The sequence below is a fragment of the Notothenia coriiceps genome, unplaced genomic scaffold (assembly GCF_000735185.1).
Source record: "Notothenia coriiceps isolate Sejong01 unplaced genomic scaffold, NC01 NC01_scaffold00011547, whole genome shotgun sequence".
NCBI lineage: Eukaryota > Metazoa > Chordata > Actinopteri > Perciformes > Nototheniidae > Notothenia > Notothenia coriiceps.
Window position 1 is genome coordinate 3678 of NW_011344248.1, and position 12569 is coordinate 16246.

The 12569-nt window shown below is 41.5% G+C and overlaps 1 protein-coding gene across 1 annotated transcript; it reads left to right on the forward strand.

The window, feature by feature from the left end:
- Window positions 1–9465: 9465 nt before the first annotated feature.
- LOC104946756 (neurexin-2-like) lies at window positions 9466–10870 on the forward strand (the record flags this gene model as incomplete). The annotated part of the gene is made up of 1 exon (XM_010772640.1): window positions 9466–10870. A coding segment is annotated over exon 1 (712 nt), but the record flags the coding sequence as incomplete, so codon positions are not given.
- Window positions 10871–12569: the final 1699 nt, after the last annotated feature.

Genomic DNA, 12569 nt, shown 5'->3' on the forward strand with positions numbered 1-12569 from the left:
ACATATTCAACCTCATTGACCCAATGACCTACACTGTTGCAATCAGTAAACAATATATAACTATGTTAATGTATGGACAAAATACATATTCAACAAAATGCATTAATACGTTACCGAGAAAAAGAGCAGACATGAAAATAAGGAGAACATTTGCATAATCTGCATGTTTTTTAACGATTCACATGACGTTCTTTCTAAAGATTGTGAACAATTGCGATGGCTGGCTGCGTTGGTGAAATGACTATACATGTAGCTATACTGTACAGTGAAAAGGTGTTGATAAGGCACAGCATGAATGAATCTATAACTACACGGGAGGGGATATGCAAGCAATTGCTCAGAGGCATTAACCTATGCTGTGTTAGGAGTTGTTGGGAAGGCAATGTTTACAGTGTAGTTTGTGCAATCGAGAAGGTTAAATAGGGGAAGTGCATTATGTGTAAATAGGTATGGACACAATAGGGATATGTGCAATTTGACGGACACTATGCATAGGTGCAATAGGGAAAGTGCAATATTGATTGTGTATGAATACAGTAGGGAACGTGCAATATTTGATTTATGTATAATACAATAAGGAAAAGTGCAATATTTGATTATGTATGTGCAATAGGGGAAGTACAATATGATTATGTATGTGCAATAGGGAAAGGGCTGTACCTGTATGTTTCTTGTTTGTTTCTTTGCCATGTGATATGTGATCGCTGTTCTGTATCTATGACTGATTGACCTGAATGTTTTATGTTTATTTTCTCGATGCCCAAGACAAATTTCTCCTAAGGGAGACAATAAAGCTCTATCTATCTATTAACCTCATTTTGTCTGTGACAGAGGGATGAACTGTGTCTGTAGGTGTTTGCTGCATGGCCTCAGGGGTTAAAGGTTCCTCTCAGCATCAGTAAGTAGTCTATCTGTCTATGTATGTCGACTGAGTATGGTGAGCACATGGAGGAAAAGCTGTAGTCAATGTTAAGCACACATGCACAGGAAAGCACTGTGTCACTCACAACTGTCAATTGCCAGTGCACTGCATAAAAGAAGCCTCTCTCGTAATGCCGATGGGATCGATAGGAGAGCACATCGACTTCATCTCATGAAGTGATTATCAGCATCTTTCATTTCTAAACAAACACACCTCAGACAATGTCTCTACTGATGGATTTCACAAGGTCACAATTGGTGCATTTCATATTGATCAGCTGAACCACTAACTTTTAGCTTTTTTTTCTTTGTTTCGGCAGTAAATCAGAGTGGTTTCAATTGGCCTCAGAGGCAGCTGGTGTAATATTATTTTATTCCAGGGGTCATCATCGAACCTGTCTATAACATCCCCACTGAGGCTATTCGGAGGTGGATTCAGTTGTTCTTGCGAGTTCAGGTTGACTTTTTCCTGGTTGGTTTTCAGAAAGAGCGTTAGCAGCCCTTGCATAATCTGATCCTTTATTCTCAAATGCTGTTCCCCCAATCCAGCCTGTGTCTCCTCTCCTCTTTCCGCTGCCTAACAGACTTCTGCCCAGGGGCTTGCAAATATATGCATGTTCTGTCCCATTTTTCACAGCTCCTCATGTGTGTGTCTCTGTGACTATATGTGTATGTGCACACATAAATCTGCATGTCACCGCATATCTTTTCACACCAAATGATTGCCACTTCTTTGTCTGAGTCACAAAGTGGCACCGCATGCCTGTGCATGTTCCAGCTCCCTCCGATTTAGAGCTGAACTAAAGGAGACCTGAATCAATGTTTTCAGAGCAGCGTCACTTCCATTTCTCATCATCAGTTATTCTTAGTTACTTCCTTTTTTCTTCCTCAAGAGATGAAAAAAGAGACAGAGTTGATTTTACGTGCAAGGGTTGCTGGGGGAGTGGTGCTTTGTAAGACATTGCTTTCAACCATATGGCCTAGATCAATATGCCGCCATAGGAAGTTCGCTGAGTGAATTGAGAGGCCAATAATGAGCTGAGCTAGTCTGTGAAATTAAACACATTTCTCACCTGCTGCAGATATTGTTGGGCCTTGACTCTTAATAATCATGGGCGCCTTAACTTCAATGGAAATCACTAAGCTGGAACGTTGAGTAAAATATCCAAACCACAGTTTATAGCTTCTCTCAGTCTCCAATGTGCTTATTTTTCTTTTGATTTCCTTGAATTGTTTGCAACAAACAGACCCTCCATCAGCCTTAGCTGAGATATTGAAATGTCAATACAACTTGTAAATCTGCCGTTGCTGTTATAACCTCAAAATGTAAGAGTTCACTTATCTTCCACCTGCTCAGTTTTACAAGCTATGAGGTCTAAAAGCCATTTAACATTAAAGAGGTCGGTAATAATTACAGGTTTCATTCACATTGGTAGATTTTTTTGCTAATGAAAGCTGCAGACAGCCAATCAAATGTCAACAAAATAGAGTTAACTCTCTTACTCCATTATTGCCTTCTTGACACCTCCTAGTTTGAATTGAAATATTGTGTATCATAACACTGCTGGGTTAAAATGTTTCAGCATTCTCTGTATAAAAGGGAGTTTCCAATTATTTTAAACCAAACTTCCATTAGTGATAGTGTTACGTTTCAAATATACAATACTCATTGTATTTCAATTGTGGTTAAATTATAGGCCCTTTCCACAGACTTCCATTTTCAGACTTCTATCTCCAGATACATTCTCAAGTCCTTCATTAGACAGGTTCATTATGGAGCTTATGGGTAAATGGAGGTCCAGGGAGGTCTGGAGGTTGGCTTCTTAAAAAAATAGGGCATGGTTCCTAATAAGGTGCAAATATCAGGCCCCTAGCATTAGCGAAACAAATTGCTTTTTGACAGTATATTTAAGATGGTAATGGACTGTCATTTACCACAGCCAATTCCCTCTAAATTGCTACGTGTGCGTCAGTCGCCCTTCCTCTCTTTCTCTTTCTCTATCTCACTTCTTTTCCTTTCTATCTGCTGTCCCTCTAATTTTTCCTTTTGAATCTTCCATAATACATTGGGGGTGAGAAGGCAACGCAACCCCACAGCCTTACAACAAACATAGACAGACACATACACGCAAATCAACGACAAGAGAAGAAATTCACCATTATATGCAGGGTCCAGCACTCGCACTAAGATGAAAAGAATGCTATTTTGTACAGTATATCAGTAGCTTGTGAATCTCTTATTGCAGACATGAACAAGCAGCAAAGTGGGAAGATACATTGCGTTCTTACTCCCAACTTGTTAAATGCAGCATCCGTAATAGAGAAAGCCAATTTGTAATGTATGGCGAGAGTGGGGGGGGGCGTAGACCTCTGAGCTGCTGCAACAACAACAAGGACTAACTCCTGTAACCTCCTCTAACCCTGCTCCTCCAGCTTTAACTCCACCTCCAAACAAACACAGGCCTGGATAAATAAAATAACTGGTAACATGAATGTGAAGCTGCTTTTATTCTCTCTTCTCTTCTTCAATCTTAAGACTCACTTTCTTCATTGCCTCGGTTTCAAACCCTCTGTCTTTCCAATATCTTGTGTCACTCCATCTCTTCCTCCTGCCCTCTCTCTCTGTCTCTGTCTCTCTCTGAGATAAGGCCAGTCGAGCTGCAGGCTGCTGGGCTGGTTAATTGGAACGGGAGAGTCTCGAGGCCTGGGCAGTGAGCGTTATGCTTCCTACCAAAACATCTTCAGGCACAAACGCAGCTACACGCATGCTGCTGGGTGTACAAACCATACACACACATAAACTTAATCGACCACATTTCCACAAGCCCCCAGCAAACTTTTTACATTTCACGCGTGCAAAGCAACTTATAACGGTTGAACAGGTAGTCGCTCAGTATCTCACTCAACGAAAGAGGAGGAAAACGGTGCATTCAGATATCTTAACTTTTTTACTGTAAACAAACTGTAGATGCCCAGAGCTACCTTTGATTGCACTCACATATGCATCACTTTTTGCACTCATTGGTCCCTGTGTATGTTCATATGAACAAAAGACAGACACACGGACACAATCATTGAACCAGCAGGTTTTCAAAGTACAACCAGCTCCACATGGAGCCATTATCACCACCATACAACATTGCTAACATGATCTTATCCTAAGGCGCAAACACAACCCTAATTCTCCCTGCTTTGTATGCACTTAGGTCTTATTTATTTTTGATTTACTCTTTAAATGTGAGCTGCACCTGCAGTGTACAAGCTTTTGCGCTTCAGAAGGGTTGGAAGTAGGTGGAACCAAAGTGGGATGGTAATGGATGGCTGGATAATCTGAAAGAGGGGGATAAATAGAGGGGGAGTGTCAGGAGGGAGAGGCGTGATGGGAAATGAGAGACATTATGAGGGGGATAGTGTCAAACAGGGAGGAAAAAGGAGGATGGAAGGACAAGCAAGAACATATTTAGAGCTTGGATGAGCAGGAAACCATACTCTGATGTTACAGTATGTGTGCAAAAACTCACTGTCAGTCTTTCTTTCCCCCTGTCTCACAACATGATGAACATTACACTGTATGATGAAGCTGGTGATGGCATACAGATGTATAGGCGCCGTTGTGTGGAGGACGATGTGCGTGTGGGTGCATGTGTCGCTGCCTGACTGCTTCTCAAGTAGGAATCGCAGGCTAAGTGTCACTGACATCCTCTTTCTGTTTTTTTTCTTCTGTGATGTCCCTCATGCTCAGACTCTCACCATGCTCCCCCCATTCCTCTCTCCCTTTGTCGGCCATTTTGATGGCTTGATCATGGATATAATAATATCTTTGAGTGACGTGACTTGGTGTCACTGGCCTACATAGTGCTGCTGTGTGCTTTATGTGTACATTTCTGACTCTTTTGAGTCTTGGACTTTGCGTGTCAGCAGTGCCATCCACAGAGGCAAATCCACTGGAGGGTGGGTGTGTAATTGTTTGAAGTTGAAAACGACCTCTCCCACTCCGTATCACCGTAAAAAAATATTTCAGTATTTCCAGTCAGTAGCTATTAATAACCATGTTAATAAAGACATTTGGGTCAACTATTTGCTACAGAAACAAGTAGTGTTTAAAGTAAGTAGAAAATATTCAGTACATGGTTTCACTAACTTGTGCATTCAAACTGCACTCTTTTCATCCTCACAACATTTCCGCTTGCAGAACAAATTCCCGAATTGACTCCCTATGATTTACCCTTTCAAGGTGTCACGGTAAAAGGAGCAACAAGAAGTCATTATTATTCTCACAGGGTAAAGCCCCTGATCTGTTTCATTACCATCTCCTCATCAGAGCTAAATGCAGTTAGCACTAACAGCCAGAGCTAGTCACTGGCGGCTTACCGCTGACGAGGCTGATCAAAGGCTATAGTCTGATAAAGAACAAAGGCCCGTTCACCTCTGTGATAGCACACACGCTCCAGGACTGCGCCGTGGAGGTTGGCTTTAATAATACTGTATTACTATGTACGGAGGTTTTCTTGATTTCTCCTTTTGTAAAGAAGAACACACCTACATATTTTGTTTGTGTAAATCCTCCTTTAGCTGAATCCCTGATAAATACATTTATTTTTTCATCCTAGAGCCACATTCCAGATATGTCAGTCACTTGCTTGTAAGAAAAGTGAACAACCTTTAAGAAGAGAACTCCTCCACAGTATTTCATCTCGCATCACATCAACATGGTGGCACAGATTGTCAATGTCAATATTCCTGATTCATGAACTATGTACAACTTTTTCTTTTGCACTTCATGACCTACTTACCTGGCAGAAATAAGCCTGTGCATTACAATCATTTCAAATTGTAAAAATGCTCTTAGTTCATCCCATTTACTCTTATTTAAAGATCCCCGTGCCACACAGTAAATGTATTCGTTCAAACACTCACAGAGAGAACTGTCACCATGGTCTCTTATCGTTTTATATCTTCCCATGTTTCTTGTTTAAACCTTGTTCTATATCTTGACCAGAAATATAAAAAACGTCTCAGCATGCCTCTCTTGTTAATTAGAGCAAAGCAGCGGCAGCCTCATGCTGACGGATGGTACACTACTGAGCTTTTCACAGGCCAGGATTAATGGCTCCTGCCTGACTAGGATATGGTGTATATGTGTCAACTGTTTGCATATGGAAACTTTGTGTATAATGCATGTGTGTAGGTGTATTTATGAATAGAAAAACTATTTTCATGTTTAAATATTTGTATAAACTACACCTCTATTATGCTTTGTCTACAGCATTGTAATATATTCACTTCGGACATTTTTTTTGTTTTAGCGTGATATTTGCAACTCTAAGGTCTTGCCCCTGAGAATGAAAAACAAAAAAAGAGAAGATTTGAACTCTGTGTCTCACTGGAGGACAGTGAAGTGTTCGAACCAGACGTCACCTGAATGAGTTGTTGGCTGACTGTTTGCAGAGGAAGGAAGATGAAAGCCTGGCACAGCTTCACACAGCAGATATAGTCTGGTCTTTGGGGAATCTAAAGTCCTTGGGCCAAGGCGGAGATCTGTAAGAGATGGATTAAACCAAAACACATACATTTTTTTCCATACTTTGGTGACTGTATGTGCCTTCTGAGGTATGATTCAATTTGGAAAATCTCCTCAAATGTCAATCAAACTGCTGGGATTTCAGTTTCTTGCCATTTTTCTCTTGTTGTCTCTTCACTAATGCTACCTACGCTTAGCATGTTGATCATAACAACGGGCTAAGATTATTGATGATCATGATTTAGCGCACCTTACTGTTATGGCAGTACTTCCGATTGGCGCATAACGATAAATCAGAACCAAAATCACCCGTTTAAAACATCTTCGTCACCAGTGATACAAACAATGAATGGGACAGTTTATACGTGTGTATATTTAGTCAAAGACTCTTGAAGAGTTTAAGCAGAGTTTCTGTCAAAATCGTGCCAACGTTCCCCTGGGGATAATATGAGAGGAAATGGGTCGGTGTTGGCTCACATGACCATGCAGTTATCCTAAGGGTTGCAGAGCTTCACTTGGACAAGCAGTCGGGTCAGGGTGTTTGAGGCTGGGTACAGATTCCTCTTTCAGTCAAGTTGCACGGCTCGGCTGCAGCTCAGCCAAGCACTAAGCAAAAGAGCTACCTTTTCTCTTGAGAGAATTGAGGCAGATGGACATAACACTAGCAGCTGGGCAAAAAAATGACAAACATGTTGTTTTTTAGATTGAAACTTGACCAAAGCTTTAAGTATTGTACATTTTGGCTGTAAAACAATGCTGCAAAGAAGACATTGTGGACTACAACTGTGAAAAACATAATCCAAAAAGCAGGCAGTGTACACAGTCCAGGTGAACATACACTGCCACACAGGGGCAGTTGCTTTGCCCAACACAGACAGCTGCATACATAACTATAATCACAACAACTACTACACACACACATACAAATACACAGATACACATACACACACAGCGCAATCCTCTAGTTATCTCTTGAGGCTTGTTATGTTTCCTCAGTGTCCTTGGGATTTAATGGTACCATCAGGCGAGCTGGCCAATACCCCCTAATAACTAGCAACACAAAGCACGGAGGATACATGGAAGCTCAACATAGTAAACCTTCATAAACACAGTACTATAAAAAGAGCACAAAACGCTGCATCTCTCTGTCACAGTAGAGTCCCCGAACAGAAATAACTCTATGAATATGCAATTTGGCCCGGGAATATCCCAAATCTATTTACCCATAAGGGACACAGATGTGCTTAAAAGAATGGCTGATTAAGCAAGCGTAAGCTCTCAAATTGTTTACAAAATAAAATGATTTTGTCCCAAAGTCTTGACGGGTTTTATCATGTTTTTGGGGATGCTCATAATTGCTATTGAAACCGTTTCATGATTTGTTTGTGAATGACAGAGTTGTGGGATCTGGTTTGCATGTGTTTTGCTCATGATGTAGTACATGTCTACATATTTGTGAGAAGTTTTGTTTGCAATACTATAATTAGTTAGATAGTACAATAAACCTGCCCACATGCGTCTCTAATTACTGTCTTGTCTGAACAGGACATGTTTCTTCTCACAACTGCTAATGAATCCTGTTTTTTTTTGCCTTTAATTAACAGTTGCATACATGTATATGTAGCGTGTTTACAAACAAGAGATTAACTAACATGCAGATCAGGCTGTGTCACTCAGAGACCAAAATAAACCAGGCCCACTTTATCAATGCTAGAGGCATGTTGTGCCTGCTGCATATTAAAAGACGAGAATTTATTTCTGACGGTTTCTTATATTTAATAACAGTCCTACATACACTAAGTCATGTGTGCTTAGTTATAGATGAGAACACATAAGATTATGTAAAAGAAAAAAAAGCAATCAAGTAACACCGGACTACATACTGATTTTAGCTGTCTGAAACTTAAAAAAAAGAAGTAATGGAGCAATATACAGACAGATGACCCATCAGAACCAGTGGATGCTAGTATTTGGTTTGTGTTCTGTGGTCATTTTGCTATCAGTTGCCTAAGCAGATTTTTTGGAAGCACTGTGCTTCCAACGTTGAAAATACAACCGCATTGGTTCTGTCTTAAGCCCTTTTTGCCATTATTAACGTCACCCGGCGAAATATAGCCCCATATTATTTGTGTTCTCTCCCTTCTGCGTCTCACAGCGCTGTCTGTCCCCTCTGTTCTCCCTCATCTTTCTCCATCAATATTAAGCTCGCACGTCTGAGATCATGATTGTGCAGCCTTTTTCTCTCTCTCTCTCTCTGTCTGTATTCCCTCCCTCCCCTGCTTGTATGCCCGCGTCATCCCTGTTGTCACTTTGACGCCAGGCTTGATAGAACAAGGGAGCATGAGCAGGGGTGAGCCTAGCTTTAATTGTAGACTGTTTGTAATGGAAATGAGATCTCACTCAAGAAATAATGGCCAGGGATTAAGCCGAGCCCCAGGGTCAAGACGGGCTGCTCAGACTGATAATGAATGCAGCATTCCACTCGGAATCACACTTGATTTAATTATGTGTCTTTTTGCATACATAGGCATGTTCATAATGTGTGTGTTTGTGCACGCCAGAGTTGAAGGGTTATTAAATATATTCTATCGCTAATGTTGGACTGGTATCTTCCCTGCATATGAAACCAATATGTTAAGGTTCAGTGAATTGCTTGACACATATATTGACATGACTGAGAAGCAGCAGAGGAAATAAGACATTCATATTGCTCAGTCCTCTGTGGGAAGTATAGAGCTATGCAAAACTCAGAAAGCTTATTTATCACTTGGCTCGGCACAAACTTTTTTATTGGCTTTCAGCTGAATAGACCAAAGGGATTTGTACACAAAGTACATGGTGTCAAACTCTAGGCAAATAAGATGGATGATAGAAAGAGATGAATGAAAAATGTATAATTGCTGATTGACTTGACGTGGAAATGATCACATTGTAAGCTGTCTACTGTTGGGATAAAATGCACTTTAACACATTGTATGTAACATTAACATATTTTTTGTTTTTGTGTGTGCTTCTTCCAGATCCCCATCTGCAACAATCATGATGGGACCCATTTCCGCGTAAAGCTTCGTAGTCCTACCATTTCAAGAGAAGAATGGGTTTGCGCTGAAACCATGAACGCATCGTTTGCTTTAGCAGACACGAGCAGACTCTGATATTAGTCTCCTCCACGGCTCCCTCACTCTTTTGCTCGTTTTCTTCTACTTGCATTCCCCTAAAGAAAGATCATAATCAGATAACTCTTCCCCCAAGCGTTTGGCGCCAGTTCAAATTTCCTCAAAAATGAACTGCGATCTGGATTCTAGAGACTAAGATTCTATTTTCATCCCAGGATAGACCAAGAGGCTTTTGAAGAAACGGCTGTGTTTAAATTATCATATTCCCCCCTCTTTTACTTTCCCGCTATTCCTCATTCCTTTCCTCCAATTCCCAGAGGCACCAACTGATGGAGAGACGAAGGAGAGAGTCAGGATAAGGACACGAATTATAGCCCCACAGAGAAAAGAAACAAATAGCTGATTCTTCAAGAAAATTGGAGTAGGGCTACTGCAAGGATTACTATACTCGGTGAGCTTGATACCCCACTTCAGTGATAAATAATACCTTTTTGATTACATTTGAAATCTATTAGCCACAACAAAGCTAGACGTTACCTCTGGGGTGTATTAGACCTGTAAGGCATCAAGTAGAAAAGGGGACATTTGGGAACTTTGAGCATGAAAAGGGGGTTAAGATTCCTGGGTTGGCCCCTGTGGCCTATAGCCCTCATCAGCCTCCTCACTACAGTGGAGATGCTAGAATTTGGTGGGGCGCCTGGCCAGTGGGCCCGCTATGGACGCTGGGAAGCTGGATCAGTGGGCGAACTGAGTTTCAGTCTCAAGACCAACATCAGCAAAGCCTTAGTACTCTACCTGGATGATGGCGGCAACTGCGACTTCTTGGAGCTTTTGATAGCAGGCGGGCGCCTCCAGCTGCGCTTTGCCATCCACTGTGCCGAGCCGGCCACGACGCACATGGAGACACGGGTGAACGATGACCGCTGGCACATGGTCTTGCTGACCCGTAACTTCCGTGAGACCCTCCTGATGGTTGATGGGGAGACAAAAGTAGCCGAGGTCAAGTCCAAGAGGAAGGAGATGGCAGTGGTCAGCGACCTTTTTGTGGGCGGCATTCCACCTGATGTGCGCCTCTCTGCCCTTACGTCCAGCACAGTGAAGTACGAGCCACCATTCCTGGGATTGATCTCAAATCTGAAGGTGGGGGAGATGCCTCCTACTTTGTTAAACAGCCAGGGCATTCAGAGCGACCTGGAGTACCTCTGCACCAAGCAGAACCCGTGCTTCAATGGAGGGTTTTGCTCAATTGAGTTTGGAGAAGTTCACTGCGACTGCATCCAAACCGGCTTCAGGGGGAAGTACTGCAAGGAAGGTAAGGAACCATCATGCTCTACCTGCTCTACCTTGATTTTGTTGATGTTTAAGCTATTAATCAGCTGTAGTTAAAGATATCCTCTGTGTGCCTCGTTACTCAAAATAGGTCTTTTAATTCTTGTGTGGTTTTCTGGTCATCCGACACAACTCAATCTCCTAAAGGGACAGTGGTGTGAGAGTTAAATTATACTAAAATAGTCTCTTCTTGACCTTTTCCAAGTATCTTGCAGTGAAGTCCTTCGGTATGAGGAAGTAGGATCTCTGTTTTCTTAACTTCTTATACTTGAGGGGTTACAGTGAGGACTAAGAGAAAAGAAGGTACAAAGCTTCATTGCTTTAAAGATGAAATTGTTGAATGAAAAAAACCGTTTCTAGGGATTATGTCACTCATACAAGAGATTAAGACATGGCACACGTGCTCCTTTGAATGTTTATTGGATTGCTTTAATTAAACAATACTTAAATTCATAGGTAATGAATATCGAAACAAAAATATTTCAAATGCAAAATCTCACATTGTAGGTCTTCTCTACACATTTTATTTCCTGTTGTTTTTCTCCTTTCTTGTTTCTTTATCTGTCTTCTTCATGTCTTCCTTTCCAAGCCTATTGTCTCAGGCATGCACCCTGTTCTTCTTCATTTGCTCTTGGGATGTGCTCCTTTGCTGTCAGCTCATGTCAAACTTTGTTCTGCTTTACACCTCTGGCTCCCTCCTTTACTGACACATCCCATTTCCATATCTATGGTCTCTCCCTCCACTTTACGTTCATCCATCTCTCCGTTACTCTTCGTCCCGCAGCATTTCCTTCTCCCGCCTCCTAATTTCTCTCCTCAAGACTATCTGGCCACTCCATCTCTCATCACCTCCCTCCCCCGCTCCATCCCTTCCAAGTTCACTCCCTTACTCCACTTATCTCTCTTTCACCTTTACCCGCTGTCAGCATACTCCCTCCTCTCCTCCCCCTGCACTTATCTCCCTCCTCTCAAAGTGTCTGCATCTCAACACCTTATGTGTGCTTTCTTTTATTCACTGTGCAGTCATTCATTCTAGATTACCTACTGTTTGCCCTTATATGTGCTATTAATAATGCATTGCGCAATCATTAATAATCAATAGACTCAGTAGCTCCTACCTTGTCCTGTGTGATGAAATGACTTGTAATTACTGGATCTTCAAAAAGGTAGATAACTTCTTTGCCAGCAGCAATGTGACAATTGTTTTGAAGTCTTGTATTTTGGTTGCACGCAGAGATAAGCTCTGACAAAGCTGAAAATAAATCAAGGCAAACACAATGTTTTGTTACATTTGTTTTTCTTTGACTGCTGCTTTTGATAGATCTGAAGTAAAAATAATAAAATCAGCATGGAGCCAAGATTTTGATTAAGGCATTTTAATTGTTTTCAAGTAGAAAGTCTGGAACCGTCTATACCGGCTCGATAAGCTGTCTAGTTTTGTCTTTTTCTCTCTAAAGAAACTAAACCAAATCAGATTCCTTCGTTTCTTGTGACTGAGTTAGAGAGCCTTTAGCACAGCAAAAGATGTGCTGGACAGCTATATAGGTCCGTCTGTGTCTCTCTCCTCTTTTTGCTGTCTTTCTTTCATTTCTCTCTGTTCCTTCAACTCTTCAAGCCTTTTCTCCCTCGCTCTGTGAGCTCTGTGTCAGATTGCTGTGTGGTTGCTGGAAGCAGATACTGCC